The 23,886-nt window shown below is 36.3% G+C and overlaps 1 protein-coding gene across 1 annotated transcript; it reads left to right on the forward strand.

Moving 5' to 3' along the window:
- The first annotated feature begins 351 nt into the window (after positions 1-351).
- Positions 352-2,365, forward strand: LOC145046036 (F-box/LRR-repeat protein At3g26922-like). The gene is made up of 3 exons (XM_078994310.1): positions 352-1,446; positions 1,665-1,811; positions 2,029-2,365. Exons 1-3 carry the CDS (start codon positions 541-543, stop codon positions 2,218-2,220), a joined length of 1,245 nt encoding a protein of 414 aa, XP_078850436.1. The 5' UTR covers positions 352-540; the 3' UTR covers positions 2,221-2,365.
- The last annotated feature ends 21,521 nt before the right edge of the window (positions 2,366-23,886 follow it).

Here is a 23,886-nt window from a genome sequence, read left to right on the forward strand (position 1 = left end):
TTAGCTTACTAAAATTTATTAAAACAATAATTTAGGTAAATATCATATTTTGAAAGTTTTAGAAGAATATATATAATATTAACTTAAAATTATAATATGGGTATAATGGTAAATTAACAAAAACGAATATTAAAAATGATTGTATAGAATAGAAGGGTAAAATGGTCATTTTGCATAGATCATCATATTTAGTTAGATGTCGAGTCAAACAACATGGTTTATTACTCGGTCAGAATTTATTACTCAGACATACTTTTCCATATAACACTTTTTCGGTCTGTAACTATCACACGGGCCTTATTTTCCCTTCTTGTCCATCCATATCATATTTTTTAAGCAGAACTCGGTAACAAAGGCGTAATTAAGACAATTTTGGCGCGGTACGAGTACGCCTTTGGCGCGAAAAGAGTACATCCTTCCACTTTATGTAATGTGTATGCAGAAGCTACGACCGACTAAAGAGAGAAATCAATGAAAACCATGTGTGTGATTTGAGATTCGTTTGCCTTTAGGAATAATTTTTTATCACGTCCCCAGGCCATGAAGAAATCAGAGCGACCAAAGGCATCAAAACGTGAAGATGGGGTCGATTTCATCAGTAACATGCCGGATTCTATTCTTCTATTGATTCTTTCACTTCTTTCATTCACAGAAGAAGTAATTCAAACCAGCATTTTGTCCAAACGATGGAGGTATTTGTGGACTTCAATTCCTTCCGTAGATTTATTTTACCGATTTAACGGAGACGACGAGTTCAAAAAAGACGGATTCAAAGAGTTTGTGTATTGGGTTTTAGCAAACAGATCCGTCGATTTGGATTGTTTTCGTTTAGGCTGTTTTGATCACTACACTCTCTCGACAGTAAGGCGGTGGATTCACATGGCTGTTACAAAAAACGTCAAACAACTTCACTTGATGTTTTACCCTGAGGAGGAAACTGACCATGTCGAGATCCCCCATTGTCTTATGACTTGCTGTTCTTTGGAAATATTAGGGTTAAATTTGAGCTATCGTGGTCTAAGGTTGACTAATATTATAGGGTTTCCGGCACTTAGGCATCTTCGTTTGACCTATGTTGACTTTTTGGGAGGCACCGATGTGGTAAAAGGTTTTCTGGAAAGCTTCCCTTTGCTTGAGAGCTTGATTTTAATATCCTGCTTCATGAACGAATTTGATCTTCTTTATATTTCATGTCCAAAGCTAAAATCGCTGAGAATTGAAAATGAAAACGATGAGTTGATGTGTGACAGCATTAAGATTTGTTGCCCTAAACTGGTGGATTTGGAGTTAAGAGGTCTTTTGGCAAATAATTTTTTCGTTGAATGTTTAGACTCGTTGAATAAAGCTGAGATTGAGCCTAAATTGATGGGGAACATCACATCTGTGTTGTTACCTGGAATTTCTCATGTGGAACATTTGTGGATCGACCTTTACTTCTTCAGTCAGGTACATGCTTAAGATTATTTATGCAAAAGTTGTTTTTTTTTTTTTTAACTTAATGTAGAAAGAACAACTTAATAGAAAAGAATCTGATACCTGAAGATGTGTGAAGGTATCATTGTTTTTCATCAAATTTTTATCATTTGATTTGAGTATACATGCATACATATATATTACCATGAATAATAACTTCAAATTAATCTTACTTGCTGTCATTATCATAGTGCATTTATGCTTCACGTGATTCGGTTCTACCTAATCTGAAGACTCTGGTACTAACCACAGGAATTGATGCCTTCACCATGGATGAACTGATTCAAATTCTCAAATGTTATCCGAAAGTAGAGTCTCTCAAGTTAATTGTTAAAGAGGTATTCTCATAAATCATCTCAGATGGTATGGTTTTAGACCGAGTTTCACGAACCCTAGACACAATCTTATAAGGATTTGAAGTGGCAACCTTCACATTATGATATTATATAAAAAATACAAATGAGCCAATAATCAGTCTTTTCAAGAATTAAAAACATTTGTTTAGATTTCCACATCTCATATGAAAAACTTATGCTTTTGTTTGATATGATCTAGGAATTTTATGGATCGGAAGAATGGGAGTTGCATGAAGGTGAAGCAAGGAGACTCATGACTCCAGATGTGAAAAGGGTTGAGTTTTTTGAATTTAAGGGAGAAAGGCCAAAAATTGATATCGATTGGGATGAAGTTACGTTTATGGAAATGGTTTTTAGTTGGGGTACCAAAAGCCAAGTACTTTTAGTATAGACTATGAAGGCAATTGTGAAAGTGATTACTCTTTTGAAGAACTCATGTAACATGGTTTCTTGTAAACCATAAGTAGTAACTACCTATTCATGTAATGGGGTAACTAGACTTCTTGGTTGGATTTAGAATTTTGCTTCATTGTTCATCAGTTTCAGCTTTAACCGACTTTACCACCTAAAGACAGAAATATGGGACTAGACTGTGCAAAGACATAAATGCCCTTAAATTATTACAACAGAAATAAAACCTAAAGTTAATAGGAAAACCTAAGGCAAAGCTACAAGTCAAGGCTGCATAGTGCATAACTGCATATTATGTGTTCCTTCTCGAATTGGCAAACCTCAGGGAGATTTGGCAATATGGTCTCCATTTCTCCATAGGCAACAACACAATCATAACTTCTTTTTGGTAAATTGATTTCAACCTTGTTTAGTTGATTGTTGACTGAAATAAGCAATATTGCATTAAAATCCCTCCTAACCCAAATCCTAAAGCATCTGTTTCTATCGCAGATTGTTGAGTAAAGTCTGGCAATTTTAAAACTGGGGATTTAGAAAAGGCTTGTTTCAATTATTCAAAGGCTGATTGGGAAATTTGTGTCCACACAAACTATCTTTTCTTGAGTAAAGTTGTCAAAAGAGAGGCTATTATACCAGATTCTTTTATAAATTTATGGTAATATTGGATAAACATTAAAAAAAAAAAAAAAAAAAAAAAAAAAAAAAAAAAAAAAAAAAAAAACTCTTAGCTATCCACTTCGGTACCAGCCAATTGAACATCAGTTTCACCTACTCACTATCCCCAATGGGTAATCGGGGATTTTTTCCCGTTACAAATTTTTGAACTTTTATGAAAAATAACTCATAATTATATATTAACCAACAAAACAAAAACTAACAGAACTAATTTAAAACACTATAATCATTGAATGTCTTCAAACACGAATAACAACATTCAAGGTTATAAATTAAATCATTTTTTCCAAAAAAAGACATAAAAAGTCTTCCCAAAACTATACATTTTATTGTTAAAAAACCTTACTTTGTCTACTGAACATTTGCTTATGCATTATTAGTAACACTATATATATATATATATATATATATATATATATATATATATATATATATATATATATATATATATATATATATATATATATATATATATATATATATATATATATATATATATCGGGTACCCATCGGGGCCAGTTTTGGGTACGGGTATGGGTACCCGACATGTAGAACCATCCCCATCCCCAATTTTTGTATTCGGGTAATACCCATCCCCGTCCCCGTCCCCGGTCAACTCGGGGATTTACCCGGTCAACTCGGGTTAGGGTTTCGGGTACCCATCGAGTACGTGTTTTTTTGCCATCTCTAAATATACAAGACCTAAAAGAAAATATTTGACTAGCAACACATGTTGAAAGTAAGTATGACACATAACTATGCAAGTGAAAACTGGTTGACTAGTACCAACCCGGAAAAGAAAGCTAGACTCTAGATTGCACTAATACTACACTGGTACACTAACTCTAAGCCTCCACCCTCTCTCATCTAAGTTGGTCCTTGGTATGAACAAACTCTTTCAAGTCTAACCTCATGTTATCTTCTCACTTCCTTATTAGCCGACCTCTCTGTTGGAAATAAGTGTTCAATGTCATAAATAAATTGGTAACTTTGAGAATAATAACAAATCCCTTTTTGGGTAGTCCTCGAGAGCTAAAATAGCTAGAATATAATTTAGTAGAGTGAGGAAAATAGTTTATTAATTTATTACATGTTAATAAATTAATTAGAAACTGGTTAAAATTAATTTAGAATTGATTTGAATTAATTGGAATCAATTAGAATTAATCATGAATTGATTAATGTTGCAGAGACTGAATGTTAATTGTTCAATAGTTGAGTAAAAGGAACATTTTAGATACTTATAAGGGGTGGAAAATTTTGAGGAGTCTTGGAGGCTTCTAAAACCAGTCTAGATAACAGATAAGGAAATGATTTGAATCTAGATTAAATCTGATTATTAAATTGATTAAAATCTGTTTATTAAACCGATTCAAATATGCTTTGTCTGCAAGCTACCTCAACTATAATAGAACCTCTGACCTTTGAGAAAATTGACTGGACCTCATGTAAGGTTGAGATTTCCAAATCTCATTAGCCTCTCTATTCTCATATAAATATTCTAAGGTTTTAGTCTTTTAGGTGTGACCCATTAGATGCGTTCTACTTGTGTGCTCGTCCTTCCAAATAATTGCAAGGAATTTGAGATCTTCAAGTGGATAACAAGTATATACGATTAAAAAGGTTGGTAATCATATCCCTCTTATTAGTTTGTATTCATAGTTTTCAAAGTCCGTTGCTATAATAGTAAAACCTTGATCTAGGATGACGTGCATTTATGATTACATTTGAATACTTATATTGCCTAAATCTAGTGTAAAAATGCATAGAAACCCCAATGGTGATATCAGAGCCATCATGTTTTAGTTATAAAACATGATTTGAAAAACTAAAAAATAAAAGATGCTAGATAACCACAGGCGCGTCGCGTCCGCCTCTTTTGGCAGTTTCAAGATTTTTGCTATAATTTCGATTTTATGGTTTAACTTTAGTTTTAAATATTATTATAATATGTTAAAATTCGATAATTAAACTGCAAATATAAATATGCCTAAAGAACCTTGGAAATTATAGATAATGATTTAAAATTAATTAATTAAAAGTTACTTAAAGATAATTTGTTTAAATCATATAATTTTAAATTGTTTAAAATTCACCTCAGATATAATTATAAAAGTTTATAAAAGAATGTGAATTAATATATGTAATATGATTACTATATATAAAAGAAACTAATACAACATGTGTACTCATATCTTTAATTAAAGATCGTTAATTGAACCATGAGTTGGCCTCATTTATGAAGTCAGACTATAAGAGAAGTATAAAGACATGACCTATAAAATGAGCGTTGAATCAATGTCCATTTCACTCACCACTTATTTATGTGGTGGATTGTCGTTATCTGAAAGGGTTTGATAGGACGATGTCTCGTTAAGAGTATAACATAAAAAAGTAATAAAACAATATTCTCATCTTAGTCATTTTAGGAAAATGTGAATTTTTGCTAACCCATAAAAAATGCACATTATTCCTTATTGTCTCTTTATGGAGCGTATGTGGTCAATCGACACATAAATTTGAGAAGTAAGAAGAAGATGATGTTGCACTTCTAGTTATGGTTTGTTGGCAGAGCGCGTGTGGTTACCATGACATAATCAAGGGTCACACGGTTTTGCATCGTTGGTTCACCATCTTGATTCTGAGACCGCGGTATCACATACATAAATAGAGGATGTGAAAATATGATATTAACATGTCATTGATTAGTTTCATTAAATCTCAAAAGATCTAGAAATTTCATAGTGATTGAAATTGGCAAATTGCATTGCCTACCTAAATAACTTTGTGGTGTGTTGATGACATCCCTGTACACATCGCAAAGCTAAATATGGATCCTATCCTTAGTAAATAATAAATCGAGGTTGAAAAAAATTATCTAAAGGATCAATAAAAAAACAATAATCGAATTAAAGATGTCTATAAGATAATCCACTAAAATCTACTGCTATAAAACATCTCAAAAGGATTAGCTGGAAAGAAGATTAATTCGTAGGTTGAGACCAACTCTCATTTACGAATAGAAAGATCGTGTTTTAGATAATGCTCTTCCTGATATTCCAATAACATATGCAAATAAATGGAATTTCATTTTGTTAAGAGCTGATAATGGTTATCAACTAAGTAAATTGTACACATTGTCATTTGACTCTGATTTTGAAGTGAACAATTTGGAAATGGTCATTAAGAAGGTGAATGGCATTTTGTCACCCTTTGATACTACTATGGACAAATCATAGAAACCCTAACTTCAAATCCTCCCATATTAATTATGATGAGTATAAGTATCAAAAGGAAGAAAGCCAATTATCTATATGGTTTATGGTGATATACCTAATACATCTACAAATGCCAAGGACAATATAAAGGCTTATTTTAACATCATACATATTTTAATCTTTTGTTGTTCATGTGGGTTATAATATTTTCTTATGTTAGATATATGTTGGATTAGGTGTCTAAGTCCATAACTATAATTGGTATATACTTAAATTGATAGTAGCATAGTCCTTTTCAGTTACACTCAAAGCTAGCAAATAGACAAGATGACTTTTGGAGAGAGAGAGAGAGAGAGAGAGAGAGAGAGAGAGAGAGAGGATGAATTTATTATTTGGTTAATAAATTGAAATAAATGATTTATTAATGTATTATGAAAACAATATATTAATCAGAAATCATGTAATTTAATTAATATTTAATCAGAAATTAATTATGAATTAATTTTAGGATTAAAGGAATTAATTATAAGTGCACGGAGTAAAGTGCAATTATTCAATAGTTGAGCAAGATGTTCTAGAACCTTCCTAGAAGGTCCTATAAGGTGGTGAACGAAATTCATAAGATAATTAGGGTGTCTAGATTATCCCATGTGGATAATTATCTAATTTGAGTTAATAATATTTTATTCAAATTAGGGTTATCCATGATGTCCTATCTGCACTATAAATAGTCCTCTACACCCTTGTATTTTCGGCCATCATATCTTAAGAAGAGATAGCCAAAATTTTGTTCTCTCCTTCTCCTCTCTTCTCTCTCATCCTCTTGCTAGTTTTGGGTGTGAACCATTAGAGGCACGACATTTGTGGTGCTTGCTCTTGAAGCTTCAACAACACTAAGGATTTGAATTGTTATTACTATATACCAATCAAAAGTATATTCAATAACCCTAGATGTAAATTTCGATTATAACATAAGGTTCCTAGGTTTTTCTTTTGATGTTCAATTCTTGTATGTTCAATTAGAGAAAATATAGATCAAAACAATTAGGGTTGCATGCACATATAAGATTGTTTGTTGTGCTCAAAACTCATCAGTGGTATCAGAGCCTTGGATTGCTTTCTATTAAATTTGATTGAAATTGGTTGAATTTGATCAATTAGGGTTTATGGAAATTAAACCCATCGGATTTAGGGTTTTCGCAATTTAGGTTTTCCTAACCCAAGAACTCGAAAATTTGGAAAAGGGTTTTAACCCTTTTCCTTAGCCTACAAGATTTCGAAATTTAGGGTTTCCTAACCCTACGGATTTTTGAAAATATGGCTAGGATTGAAACCTTGCATTCCTCCCCAAGATTTGATATTTTAGAAAATTAGGGTTTCATGATAGGGTTTTCTTAATATTGGTAATTATCTCTTTATGTGATTATTTTCATAATTATAAATTTAAATTATCCCTCCCATTATTTTTGAAAATTAGGGTGAGGGGATTAGGTTAAATTATTTTGGTTATTTTAATGGATAATCCTCAATTGGTTTAATTAAATTAATTAAATAAATAATTAATAGATAATTATTAACTCAAAATTTTAAATTTTAATCATAATTTTTTTTAATTTTGACATTTAAAAGGATTTTAAAACTGTAGTATTTTGAAAATTTTAAAATACATCCTTATTGAATTTATTATTAATTTAATTATGTGATTAATTAAAAGATAATTAATCCATAAATTGGTTTAAATTTAATTAAATTAAAAAGTTGAATTTATTAAAGGATTAAACCCTTGTTATTTTAAAATGTTTTAAAATACACATTATACTATGCATATATAATTAAAGGTTTAATATATATATATATATATATATATATATATATATATATATATATATATATATATATATATATATATATATATATATATATATATATATATATTATATGTATAAGATTAAGTCAGTCGAACCGTTAGTACGTCTCATTCACGAAGCTATACTATAAGGAGAGTTTAAGGAAGCGGCCTATAAAATGACCGACATTGGGTATCCATTCTTACCCACCACTCTCTATCTTGTATGGTGGAGGGTCGTTAGCCAAGCAAGTTTGATAGGACATAACCTCATTAAAAGTATAATGATCAAAAGTAACTAAACTATTTTCTAAAATGTCACTCTTAGTTACTTTAGGAAAAATGTGAATTTGATGCAAATCATGAGATTACACATTGCACCTTATTGGTCGTTGGTGAAGCCTATGTGGTTAACCGACACACTAATATGGACCAATAAGGAGTTGCAATGGGTGTCTCGTAAATTATCATTGATTAATAGAGTGCGTGTGGTTAACCAACACATTAAAATGAGATGATAAATAACATCGAGAGTACCAAGCTAATTTGCATGGTTATTTACATCTCATTTGTGATCCTCAACATCCCAATCACAAACTGAGAGCATAATCAAGATTAAACATGCTATTGAGTAATTCAATGAATCTCAAAAGGTCTAGAAATTTCATGAGATTGAAATTGGTAAATGATTTACCTACCTAAAATAGATTCGAAATTAATTATGGTATCCCTCTTCAAAGTTCGAATCGAAAATATAGATCCTAGCCTTAATTTAAATTTTGGGTTATTAATTAAGTAATAAAATCAACTAAATTGAATTCTCTTTTCTCTTATTATAGATGTCAAGTTCCGACAACAATGGTCTTCCTTGTTCTTCTTGAAATGTTTTTCCTTCTGAAGATGATCTTCCACATGTTGATCAAGGTGAAAGAATGTTCCCTTCTTCAATCAATGGTGGAACTCAAAATCATGCTTCTCTAATTCTTCTTCTTCCTCCTCCTCCTTCATTGACTCTCCCGAAGTCATGTTTCGTTCAAGCTAAAAAATACATAGTTACTCAAGCCCTGTTGGCATGTAAACATCAAGATAGAAAGTTTGTATGTGAAAATGTTATGAAAATGAAATCACACATCGACAAATTAGGGATGTTGGGTGTCGTTTTCCAAAGGAGCTAGCCACTAAATTGGTTATACATTTGCTTCCTGATTCATATAGTCATTTCATCAAAGACTATTATATAAGGGACCACGATGTGACCCTAAATGATCTAACATATATGTTGATTGTTGTTGAAGCAGAAATGCTTAAAGGCACAAGTCAAGTAAAAGTGTTTGAAGGATCTGTCTCCTAAATTTCCATGGAAATTAATATTGGCAATAATGGTAGTCCAGAAAAGGCTTTTCTTCCCAATGGAAAGGGATCAGCCAAGGTCAAACCATTTAACCATATGGTAAAGAGAAAGGCTAGTTCCAAGATAGTCCCATGTGTTATTCCAGGAAGGTCCATATGTTTTTATTGCTAATTGAAGGGACATTGGATGCGAAGCTGCCCAGACTACCTGAAAGATCTTAAAGATAGTAAGGTCAAGTCGTGTGACTCTACTTCATGTACATCCACTATATAACTCCATCATTTTATTAAGTTCTTATTTATAAATTCTTAATACATGATGTGATAGTCACATTTTCATGTTTTGAAGGATCTAAGAGAAAGAAGGAAGCTTAAGAAGAGTAAGTCGAATCTGATCGTGAGAGATGGATTTCAGTTGCATGGTTCGATGATCAGATCTTGGAAGCTGTTGTTTAGGAGTTATGATAAATTAATAGATTGCTTAAGAAATATCTAAAAAAAATAGTTTTCATATATTTGCATTGTAAGGACAAATATTTCCGCTTATTATCAATAAAAGTGAATTTTTTGATTTATTTACTATATAGTTCCTTGCAATGACATTTATGAAAACTGGTGGTTATATTTCCATTATTAGCAATGTTAAAAGTTGATTTGATTCTTAATTATGTCGTTTGTGGAAATGTCATAATCAACTAAGTGAAAAGGAATTCTCATCACCCAAGTTTTGATTAGATAGAAACTTGGAGTCATACAATTCAAATTATATGATATATGGAATCTTGATCGTTGGAAGATTATGACTAATTCGTTGATCACATGATTATGTGAGCAATTGAAGGACTAAATGATTTGGTACATATTGATGTGGACTATTCAAATCCACCACAAAGGATGATTACTTTATTCGTCATGATTTACTAGTGCCTTTTAGTAATATGGTTGTGTTTATAAGATTAAGCATAATTCTGATACTTTAAAAAGGATTCAAAGAGTAGCAGAACGAATAAGAAGATCTCTTAGGCATAAAAATAAAGGTTTCTACAATCTAAAAGGAAACGAGAGTACTTAGGTATCATGTTTAATGATCATATTAATAATTATGGAACTATGTCACAAATTGATCCTCGAAGAACATCTTAGTACAATTGCTTGACTAAGAACAGGAATCGGGTATTGTTGAAATAGTGTAACATTTAGTGTAACATCAAAAATCATGACCAAAATATTTATTTTTGATATAACGATTCATAAAAACCATTTAAAGAAAACATCATCAAGTTATTTCCTTTCATAAAAACCATAGATCATATGTCTCAAAAGCATGACATAAAATAGTAACAATGTCAGAGTACAAATCCTAGGAATCTCATATGCGGAAAATCATGTGTGTGATGCGCTGCTACTATGTTGGCTCCTTTCCCTTCGAGGAAGAAGCAGCTGAAACCAAAACCGAAAATCGTAAGCATAAATCTTAGTGAGTTCCCCCATCATACCACATACCATACATAACACATACTGTCTAACATATCTGGGTACTAGCTACCCCTTCAGTCTCTTTCAACCGGAAAGTTGCCTAGCATATCAAGGTACTGGCCCACCCCTTCGGTTCTTTCGAATGGTAACCTGCCTATCATATCAGGGTGCTGACCTACCCCTTCGGTCCTTTCGACCGGTACCGAGGACTATTTCACCCTTACTTCTACAACAAAGAATCCTATTGCATAAACATATAAGTCATATATTGCCTAGCTTATCCGGGTATTGGCGTACCTCTTCGGCCCTATCGACCGATACTCGGGTCTATCTTACCCCTCCTACCACTATCACATAACATCATAGCATAATAGCACATAAGCATAACATATAGTGACATACCAGATAATTATCACAAAGAAAATCATCTCTAGTAAAGCTCTTACTAGTGGGTCAGCATTGGTGACTTTGACCCTTTTTTACTGGAAGGTAACTCACACCAATGTCGCGTAGTGGTTGAACTGTCCTCGATGCTGGGATCAACTCCTCTCAAACTTCTACACATAACAAACTCCTTTAATTACCCTTCCATACTCATAACCCTTTTAAAGGTCAATTCAGGTCAAAGTCAAAGTCAAGCTCAACACACTGGTTAAGGTCAACCTTTGGTCAAAGTCAACATCTGGTTGACTCAACTTGCCAAGTTTGTCCATCAACTCACCGAGTTCTTAATCGATGAAACCCCGAAGTCCCGATCCTACTCGTCTAGTTCTTCCTTATAACATAGTCAGGACCTTTTACTCACAACTCACCAGTGCTCTTTCATACAAAGTCAGGACATTTTGCTCATAACTCGTCGAAGTTCCTCCTTGAACTCGTCGAGTTCTTCAATCTTCAAGCCCAAACATGTCCAACTCACTGAGTCATCTCCTAGATTCAACGAGTTGTATGAACAACTCGTTGAGTCCTCCATAGTTTAAATCCATAAAGTTGTTTTTAGTCAGGCTTAATGCATACAAAACATAGATTTGGCTCCCTAGGGTCGATATATCACATGAAGTTTCTAAGTTTACGTGCATGCATGGGTTATTTAGCTCAAAAATCCCTAAAAAGTGGTTTATATGATGCATGGGAGCATCCTGAAACTTCTTGCTAAGTGCAAGGGACACAATCGATTGGGTAGCCCTCGAATCAAAAAGAACATGAGCTGACATACCATTAACTAAAAAGGTCCCTATACAAGAGCATATATTTATACACATGAACAATACACTCAATATCAAACAGGAAGAATAATATACATACCAGCTATGATGTCTGGCACTGCTTAAGCCTCCTCGGTAGTCAATTGAAATGCATGACTCTTCACCGCAAAAGCATATGCCTTGATAGGGTGGCCGTCAGTGATCCTCATCATGGTGGGCATAGGCACCACCACTGCTCCTCTTCCTCCCTGCAACCTCAGACGATCGGCTTGCTTATGGCCGGTCTTGTTGTAGTGGAAACAAATCAAGCCCTTCTTGGGGCAATCCCTGCTCATGTGGCCCGGCTGGCCACTCGCATAACATCCTGAGCCTATCACTTGATAAGCCCCATTGTGCGGTTTATCGCATTTGGCACACCGGCCACGACCCTGCTGGCCTCTACTGGAGGAATTAGAGGTCTTAGGCTTTTTAGCCTGACCTCCAGCTGTCTGACCCTAGTTCGGCTTTCGCTTAGTGTGAAGCTCCAACTCCATCTCCCACTCTCTGGCCTTCTCCACCATCTCATTCAGGGTTTTGCACCCTGTAAAGCTTACAAAGTCACAGGTATCATTCCTCAGCATGGAATGATACCTCATCCTCCTCATGTCCTCATCCGCAAGATACTGCAAGATTAATAGTGCTCGCTCTCGACACTTGGCGGTGATCTCCACCATAGTCTTGGTGGTCTGTTGGAGCTCCTGAATCTCCCTCACTAACTGTTGCACCTCAATAGATGGTGCAAACTCCAGATCAAAGCGTCTGACAAATTTTGCCCATGTCATCTCAGCAACACCGATTGCTCCCACCTGGCTAGTCACCTCCTCCCACCAATCCCTAGCTCGATCCCTTAGCATACATGAGGCAAACCCCATGTTGTTCACATCGGGACCAAATCTCATGTGCCGGGAATTCTCCATGTCTGCCACCCAGCGTCGAATAGCTATGGGGTCCCAGACCCAGAAGAACTCAGGCGCTCTGCATGCCTTGAACTCCATGAACGAGGGAGTTCGGGCCCCGACCTGGCCTATAGCAATCTCGGCTCGGAAAGACCTAAGCTGCTCCTCCATGATCTCCATCATCCCTTCCTTGGCTGTCCCGAATATCACTGGGATAGCGACAAGGATGCCTCTTGTAACCTCAACTGCAATAATCTCGCACAAGCTCTCATCAATGGGCTCGGTATCGTACCCCGATCCTTACCCCACTTACTCCATGTCGTGTAACCTCCATACTGATCAATCATACCATAAGACAAAATGATCAAATATACAAAGGGGAATTTCCCCACATTGGTTCTTCTTAGAGCTTCCAGATGTAGCATTAGTTTGGGTACAGATTCCTGTGCTTTTAGTAGTACGAGCCTAATACTACCTTCTACACCTACATGTACCTTTCCCAAGGCTCTACCTGATAACTCCAATTCATCCCAGAACAAGACATATCTTATAGGCTACCGCATAGCTCAAACCCTAGGCTATCCTAAGATTCCCTCCATCCATATAAAACCTAAACTTGATCACAACAGGTTTCCTTATGCATGCAAATTATACATAGAACATGATCAAATAGACTTTCGAATAATAGACTCTACCCTAAGCCCAAAACCAAACAAGGAATAGGAAATAAGGCCAAATCAATCATTCTTGGGCTATAAGACTCTAACTGTATATAATTTTGAAAGCATACACATAACAAGATCCATATGATTATCATAACTCAAATATCAATATAGAACGGCTAACATATTGGGGAACTACTTACTTGGGCTCGGACGATCACACACATTGCACTCTCCCCTTTTTTTCCATTTTAAGAAGTTGTTAACTTTTGATTTTTTGAAAACAGTTTTACCATTTCCTTAGTTTGAGTCCTGACACACCCGAGAGTGTGCCCGAATCCCTCAAACCAAGGCTCTGATACCAACTTGTAATGACCCAAATTTTCTAATAAAAATTTTCATTTTTAATTATCCAAACATTCCCATAAAAGGTGAAATATTAATGACCAATGTTTTCAAAATCCATAACATCAACATTTTATTTCAAATATCAGAGTGTCACCATATAAAATGTTGGAGAGTGTACGTCACGACATGAAACCTTTCCCTTGCCCTTAGGTTCTAAAGTTCCTAAAACAATCAACAAACTGTAAGCTAATGCTTAGTGAGTTCCCCAGAGCATACCCTATACAATCCACATAATCATATAATCCATATTAGTTATAAAGCTACATATACCACAAGCCATGCATACAAACATAGAAGGATGTTTTGGGCTCCCCAATGTCTTAATCCAGGATGTCATGCGCTCCTCCACATGGTCTTACACCTAGGTGCCATGGGCTCCCCCATGGTCTTTAGTTGGAAAGCCATGGGCTCCCCCACATAGTTTGCCATCTGAGTGCTATGGGCTCCCCCATGGTCTTTACCTAAAAAGTCATGGGCTTCCCCACATGGTCTTATATCTAAGCACCATGTTCAGTCCTTTCCAGTTGAAACCAAAGCTCCAAACTACAAATCCAATCCCCTATGGTGTTGTTACCACGTAAAGTTGCCAACTTTACATGCATGCAAGGCCTTCAGAGGCTAAAACACTCAAAACTAATCTTATAAAGGGGTTTATGGCATTGAGAAAGGCCAAAGCTTGATAAAGCTTGAATCTTTAGGCCCAAGGAGGCCTAAGGTGTCTAGATCTAATGTCACAACTTCAAATCATGCTCAACTCCGAAAATGGCCCCCAAAATGGGTAAAAAATGCACTAAAATCCTATGGGAGGAGATCTAAGAAACAAGAGGTCAAGGTAGAGACTTTTTACCTCCAAATGGATGCTAACATAGGGTAGATGCCAGATCTAAAGCTACCTCCTCACTTCAATCTCTTCAAACTTCGAGTTTCCTTCCAAATATCACAAGATTCACTCTCCAAAGCTCTCTCTCTCTCACACACATACACACACTCAAGAAAGCACTAAGACACGACTAGGATTTCTCTTGGGATAGTAAGGACGATGAGAGAGGCCACAAATAGGCCATAAGTTATTAAATAGGGTACAAACCCTTGAAAATTAGGGTTTCCCTTTACAACATCTACTTGTCGAGATGGGCCTTCCAACTCATCGAGTAGATCCTAAATTCTGCATCCAAATCTCTACTCGACGAGTTGGAGCTACCTAACTTATCGATTTCCAGTATAAAATCCTAAAATCTTAAAAAATAATCGATACCTGGAACGAGCGTTACATGTGTGAGCTCGAAGAGTGAGTTTTTGGTGATTTTTTTGAAGGAGCTTGGAGTTTGTTCATCCGGTATCTTCTCTGTTGTTGCAACCATTCTGAGGTATAAAGTCGATACCGTGGTATTTTATTGCTTAGATCTTCCCTTTGGGAGTTTATTGTTATTTTTTGGCTCATATTGGGGTCATTCTTGGATTTGGCCATTTTTTGAAGTTACCACTTCAGATCTGGACACTTGTGGCCTCTTTAGATTTAAAGCTTCAAGATTTATCATGTTATAGGCCCTCTTCATTCTTTAGGCCCTTTTTAGATCTTCTTTAAGTTTTTAGCCTCCTTTTATTATGCATGGATGTAAAGTTAGCAACTTTACATGGTTTTACAGCTCATGGGTTCCAGATTTGAATTCTTGAGTGTTGGAAGGGACTGAATGAGTAAAGTTGGGAAAACTCGATGAACTTTCCTGGAAACTCGGTTAGTTGGCTCGAGCTTTCCTGTTATTTTGGATACTATGGGAACTCGACGAGTTATCTTGATAACTAGACGAGTTGACTGTGGGTTTCACCGCTTCTCTAACTGATAAAGAACTCAATGAGTTGGCAGATGCACTCGACGAGTTGGGCCAACATGGACTGTTGACATTGACCTTGACCATGGTTGACCAAGTTTGACTTTGAGGGCATTTTGGGGTATTTCATGGTTTTGATAGAGATGGTCACATGCTGGTTGTAGGCATTTGAGTTAGGAGCTGAGATTCGAGAGTTGGATCTTATCAGTCAGTGCTGCTTGTGAGGTGAGTTTTCCCCACTATACTTATGGGTCGAAGGCACTAATGCCGACCCAGTGGATTGATATTCTATTATGCATGTTGTTATGTTGTTATGATATGTTGGATCGGTATCCTGGTAGATACGATGTTGCTATGTTGTTATGATCTGTTAGATCGGTCTCCTGGTAGATAAGATGATGTTGTGCTTAGTGGTTTGTTAGATATGTTTGAATGCATATAGACTGTTATATGATTATCTGTTATATGTGCACATATTTGATTATTGCTTGAGGCTTTTTTGCTTTGTGCCTAGGCCAACAGGCCGGGGCATTCCAACCCAATGGTAGAGGGACGAGGGTATTTCATCATGAGGATGATTGTACCCATAGATGTTGGCATTCCAACCTGATGGTTGAGGTTCGGGGTTATTCCAACCCAAAGGTTGATTGGACCCATAGTATGTTGGCATTCCAACATGATGGTTGAGGGCCTAGGGTAATCCAACCCGATGGTTGATTGGGCCTATAGTATGATGTTATTATATGTGTGTTGTTGTATTAGTATTTTGGGGGGACTCACTAAGCTATGGGCTTACAGTTGTTGGTTATGTTTCAGCTACTTCGGATGATTGGTGAAATGCAAAGGTTTGATCGTGCATCTCCTCGTATTTTATGTTATGATTTCTGGGAAAAACTCTGATGTGAAACATATTTTGAAAAAATATGTAATAAATGATGGTTTTTGGGTGTATGTAAAAGTTTTAGAATTTTTGAAATTTTATGGATGCTACATCTCTTTTACCATTAATAAACTCTTGGTTTATGCACTCCTCTACTCAAACACATTGGCAAACTTTAAAAGGAGTTCTACGTACTTGAAGAGTACAATTTATCATGGTTTGTTTCTCAGTCGCGACTCACCTCTTGATCTGAAAGTATTTTTCTGACTTGGGAGGAATTTCTAAAGGGTGACGTTCAACAATTACCTACATATTATATCTTGGGTCAAAGATCATTTATTGGCATTAAACAACATAAAAATCAGTCTCCAACAACATAAACTTAATATAAAGCTCTTGCCAATGCTGCAACTCAGGCTTCACGGACAGACCACCTACTCATTGGTCTCGACATCAATAGATCTTATTCAACTACCTTGTTTAATGAGAACATGGGCACCATGAACTTGTGTGCCAACCTAGTGTACCATTCTCGCATGAAACATGTTGCCTTAGATTCAGGCCCATAACAGAGGGTGGGCGATAGGGACGACTGTCCATGGCCTATCTTTTAAAGGGGCCAAATTTTTTTCAGACTTTATTAAAATAATGTTAGACATGATCGATTTTAAAGATATTATTAGTGATTTTGCATCTCAAAAAGCTAAAAAACAAGTATTTTTCTTTAAATATGTAGGTTTTTATAATCGAAAATGTTATATTTAGAAGCTAGTATGTATTTTTTTTCAGTTATTAAGTTAATATAAAAAAGTTGATGAAATTTGTGTTTTTTAAGGGTCTTTTTTCCTCTTTCATCCTGGGATCAAAATATGTTTGGAACAACCCTGCTTAAATTACCATTTTTTCCATGAAAAGGTGGCCAATGGTTCCTTAAGAGTTCTGCACACCAACTCGTCTCATCAACTCACTGACGCTCTTCCAAAACCACTAGGACGCAACACCTTTCTTCATATTCATTCCAAGATTGGAGTATCCGATGGATTCCCCATCTTGCAGGGCGTATCAAGACCAACCCAAAATCAAATATTTAAAATGTATTTAAATTAGTATTCTAGAACAATCCTATAAGTCAAAAGTTGTTGTAACAAATTAATTGTAATTCCTTATGTCTCTCTTAGGAATTCTCATTGCCTTGTATAGAGTTGTCTATTCAAATGACATGTATCCATTGTAAATGTAATATACGATTCTTAGAATTCAAGTTACTAATTCTTAGAATTCCAATTACCAATTCTCTTGTTACCTTTATCTTTTGGTTACCTTTTCAGCATGTAACAACAAAGGTGTTTTGGACAGGGATGAAGAATTAAGACATAGGAACTATTGTTAAAGAATGTGAGACATGCCAAAGGAATAAGTATTTATCCGTGTCGGTACTACTCAATCAATTTTAGAAATATTCACAAGAGAAATTATTAAGTTGCATGGAGTTCCAAAATCGGTTCTTATAGATCGTGATAGAATATCGTTAAGTACATTTTGGCAGGGATTTTTAAACGACAGATCTCACAACTCGTACAATAAAACTTATCTTTTCTTCTCATGGACAATCTGTAGTGGTGAACAAATGCCTTGAGCAATACATTAGATGTTTTACTTCAACTAGGCCAAAACAATTGTAACAACCCGAAATTTGTTCGTCGCCAAAACCCGTTCTACCTGAAAAAGTCGCCGTTATCAAATTCGTTCCGTTTTCACTTTGGGTTATTTATTTAAATACTTATATGTTTATTATAATTTAATGAGTGTCTAAATCACTCAGGAACTCATGTATTTAGCCCAAAATATTTATTTCATAAGTTTTAGAAACATCCCCGCCGGTTGACGGTAACTTAATCGGGTGGGACCAAAAGCCGCGTTTAACGTCGGTATCAGGTAGAATTCCACCGCGTACAAGTTTTAAGACCTATATAAACATGTTTTAGCACCCATTTGAAGCTTTTTCCCTCTCTCTCTACTCTCTCTCTAACCTCTCTCCTAAATCCAAGTTTAAGGGTCCAAAACTCAAATTTAAGGCCTCAAATCTCTAAGGTACTTTCCCTAGCTTGTTATGTAACCTTCTTAGCCTTCAAATTCGGGTTCAAAACATGATTTGTGACCACATTCATGAGTTTACGGCCATGGAGCATTCATGGGCCGTAAACACATAATAAATGGGTTTTTAAGCCCTAAAACCCCTCCTAAGCACTATTGGACTTTAGATATGGCTTAATGGCTTAATGGAATGGACATATAACATTTAAAACATGAGTTTTGAGGCATTTAAAGGAGTTTACGGCCAAGGCTCATTCTTGGGCCGTAAACTCATATATATGGGGTTTTCATGCCCTTAAACCCCTCCAAATCACAAACAAGGCTTAGATATGACTTGTAGAATATTGGTATTATCATTTGGACACTTTAAACATCAATTTTGGGGGATTATTGTGAGTTTACGGCCAAGGCTTGTGCTTGGGCCGTAAACTCCATGAAACATGGTGCAAATCCATTTCTAAGGTGTTAGAAAGCCATCCAACACCACCAAAAGCCTTGGAATAAATCAAAGGACCAACCAAAAATAATTTAAGGGCCTTAAACACATCAAAACCCTTTCAGTTAAGAGTTTACGGCCATAGCATGTGTTCCTTGGCCGTAAACTCCAAAAAGTGTGTTATAATGTGTCCCAAATTCACTTCAAGGCTTTAAGGGAATTTTAGAAGCTCTTACATGCAAGTTTTTAACCTCAAAACACAAGGATTTACTCTCTATGAGATTTTACGGCCATGAGAGGGGTCTCATTGGCCGTAAACTCAAAAAACCCTTTCAAATCTTCAAACAAATGCATGTAAGGCCTTGAAACAATTTTAGCAATCACATGTGATTAGTTTGGAATCCAAAAACACAACTTTTCATGGGTTTATAGGAGTTTACGGCCATGAGACCATGCTAGGCCGTAAAATCCCTAAAATTTATCATTTTGGTGTTTTAAACTTATTCCAAACCCTTAAACCAACTCTAGAAATTGTCCCCTAAGTGTTTGAAGTCCAAATTGCACCATAAACCACCCATCATGAGTTTACGACCATAAACTCATGGGGAATGGGTGTTTTGGCCGTAAACACCATTTAGAAGTGTACTCTTAAGGAGTAAACTCATTTCCTAAGTCCCTCGCATCATTACATGTCCTTAAACGCCACCCGGGTCCCTCCAAACACTTGTATCGGAGTGTTTTCGCGACTTGAAGCAATTGTCCCTATCCAACAATCAATCTAAGTCCTAATTAGATACAAATGTGTATCTTTACATCATAATTAGGAACCTCGTGTGTTTACAAGCCCCGGATCAACTCTTAGCATCTAAACCGTCACATATCTCATCCGGTGAGTTCATACCCCTACGCCCTTTTCACTGTTTTCAATGTTTTCAGGGGGGGGGGGGGGAATACAAGCAAACTATAACTGTTTTCAAATCATAACACTGATATGTTTCAAACAATATCTGACAAACTTATAAACTCTTTTACTCCTTATGTATTATGCTGAGCATAAGGAATGAATTATCAATTACAACTAAATATATTTTAGTTAAGGAAATAAACCAACTAATCAAATTATTATGAGAATAATTTGGGGGTCTTTACTGTTCTTTCTATCATGTATTGATATCTATATAAAGTTATTAGATAAACTATGTCTGATTCAGTTTATCTCCGTATCACTTGAATGTATTGTCAGATAATTTCATTGTATGTATCTATATTCACTGTACTATGTTCATAATCTTCTGTATGTCGATATCGTATGGAAACCCTGTGAATAGTTTAGTACTAGTTTGTGAGATAGTCACTACCCTTTATGGATGATCAGTAAATCCTCCCTGGAAGTGTAACCAGAGTCTCCTGGAGGGAGAGCGCGGAATTTGTGAATAGATATATTCGGGACTGACAATCCCACACCTTAACTGCTAGCTACAGTTAGGCGGGCACGCCTGGGGTGACAAATTTCTGGATATTGTTTCGACGTTTGACAAATGCCAAGGAGGTCTCGTTGTCGTATTAGCATGGTTACCCGACTCACAACATGTATTAATCTTAGTTTATTCACAGTTTGGGTTTTAGAATCTATATCTCTTTCGGGATAGTGATCCCATGGTATTATCAAACTATTTTGTATCTAGTCCGGGATAGTGATCCCATGGTTTTATATCTGTAACTTATACGGGATGTTTTTCCCCATGGTTTTGTATCTATATCTTATACAGGATAGTGATCCCATGGTTTTGTATCTATATCTTATACGGGATAGTGATCCCATGGTTTTGTATCTATAACTTGTACGAGATGTTTTTCCCCATGGTCTTTAATAATATCTATTACGGGATAGTAATCCCATGAATTCAATCTATATTAAGTACAGGATGATAATCCCATGGTCTAAATCTATATCTTGTCCGGGATAGTGACCCCATGGTTTTCAATCTATATTTCCATATATGTCAAATTATCTCAAGTCTAGTCCGGGATGGTAGTCCCATAATCCTAAATCTGTACTTTCATACGTGTCAAACTATCTTATATCTCTTTCGGGATAGTGATCCCAAGATTTTCATCATATAGTTTTGTGTATTAAACTATACTTTGTGATATACAACTGATCTTACAATTAGGAAAATATGGGATTTTCCTGGGGTAAAACACAACACGTAATCGAATTTGGTAACAAATGATAACTAAACCAACATCACATAAGAAAATATGGGATTTTCTTGGATAACAAACCTTTTCGGAAACTAAAGGATACCGATACATTTCATAAAACAAAACCGCTTATGAACTCACCAGCTTTATGCTGATTTTCAAACCGTTTGTATTCTCAGGTCCACGTTAGACAGGTACCTGATGATCTCTTTTTGGTGAAGACGGAGTGCGTGGAAGACTCGCCTCAACTTTTGTTAATATGATGCATATGTATATCTTGTATAACTTTACTTTTGAAACAAATGTAAACTTTCATATATATATATATATATGTAATGTAATGGTTGTTTACTGTGATTACTATGTACATTGGATTTGATACTCAACTTGGAGTCAACCCCGGGAACGTTTCCGCCTTTGGTTTTCGGGGTGTGACAGATTGGTATCAGAGCCCTTGTTTATAGTGAATGGAGTATACCAAACCTTACATGGTATAAAACTATAAACACTAAAGGGCCTCAGTGCTCTGAATTAAAACTATCTTCAAAACTATAAGTATTTTCAAAAGTATACAAGTATACCGAACCGTCGAAATCCGTAACTACAAGTAGAACAAAACATAAGTAAATGAGTGTTGTACACTGCGGTTAAACCTGGGCAGTTATGTAGTCGTGTCTAGGATCAATATAGCCTGGCCAACTATATTCGTTCGTGACACGACCAACATGTGCTTGGGAGTGACTGTGGTACGCAGCATGCCTAAAACTTACCTAATATCTCACACAAGGAATCGTCGCTGCAGCGAACCATGAAATACTATGGGAGTATTTATCGAGCCAATCCTTCGTAGAAAATCCTCGTATACGCAATGTTACTTGACCATTCCACTAGCGATAAAATATTCTGTCTTGATAACTCTTTCCTGCTTTATCGCTTAGTATGATGCTATATCTATCTTGATGAGATATCCCCTATTCCATATCTCTTGATTCAATTCAGAGGACTTATAATCCTCTCTTTCCTGATCTTTTTAGATCAAGATGCCTCCAAGAAAGAGACCCAGCTCGAAGAACAACGAAAATCCTCCTCTGCCACCACCTTCTCCTCAATTTGATCTCGCATCACTTCAAATAGTTCTGACTGCTGCAATGGTGGCAGCCATGTCACAAATGAATCCCGGTGGTTCCGGAGGTGGTCCCCAGTCTCAAAACCCAGAAAACAGCCAGGAACACCGAAGAGGGGGTTCCTACAACGACTTCATGAACGTGAAGCCCACAACCTTTGATGGCACTGGAGGTTTCATTTCCCTAACTCGATGGTTCGAGAAAATCGAATCAATCTTCGAAATATGTGCCTGTTCGGAGTCTGACAAAGTCAAATTCGCCGCCTGCACTTTCCTTGACAAAGCCCTAACTTGGTGGAACGGCCAAGTCAAATCCTTAACCTTAACGGTAGCAAATGCTATGGGTTGGGAAGCTATGAAGGAGCTTCTGCTTGCAGAATACTGCCCTCGGGGCGAAATTCAGAAACTAGAACACGAACTCTGGAACCTTAAGATGAAGGGTTCCAACATAGCTGCTTATACTTCAAGATTCGATGACCTGGCATTACTCTGCCCGGGAATGGTTACCCCGGAGAGTAAAAAGATCGAAAGATTCATCTGGGGATTGACCCAGCCAACTAAAGGGAATGTCTTGGCTGCAAAGCCAGACACGTACGACAGCGCTAAATGTCTTGCGAAAATCTTGATCGATCACGAAGACAATTCTGATGAGGAAGCTACCACTCCCGAGTCAGACACAAGTGGAGGTGAAAGTAAAAAGAAATCTCGGAACAAGCGGAAGGCCCCGAGTACAAAAGGGTCTTCTAAGAAACAACAAACGGTAGCATTCACCATGCTGCTACTGCCCTTGTTGTTGTCTCAGCTGTGGGATCCACAGCCCAAACTCCCTCCAGTGGATACACTGGTAGTCTTCCTTGGTGTGGTAAGTGCAACTACCATCACCGCATTCCTGGTCCATGTTGCGAAAGGGTCTGCGACAACTGTGGCAAGAAGGGCCATCTTGCTCGAACCTGTAGAAAACCAGTCAAATCAACGAACCAATCATCGGGAGCAGGAATTATTCCGGCTTGCTACAGTTGTGGTGAAGCAGGGCACTTCAAAAGGAATTGCCCCAAAGCAACTACCACCACTGATCCCTCTGTCGCCGTAGGTATACTTCTCTTTGATAATTCTTATACCTGCAACTGTTTTCGATTCCAGTACAAAGAGGGAAACCTGTTATCTATCTATTCGAACGTTTTCTAAGCTCAATCCTTCGTACGTGATCGAAATGTGTATCATCGAGATGACTATCTAGTGAGATTGAGAACACCAACTTCGTATCTATAGATTGAATCCTCGGTCCAGAGGACTATTCTGTTCCA

Source organism: Lactuca saligna, chromosome 5 (assembly GCF_052625555.1).
Source record: "Lactuca saligna cultivar CGN05327 chromosome 5, ASM5262555v1, whole genome shotgun sequence".
Taxonomy (NCBI): Eukaryota; Viridiplantae; Streptophyta; class Magnoliopsida; order Asterales; family Asteraceae; genus Lactuca; species Lactuca saligna.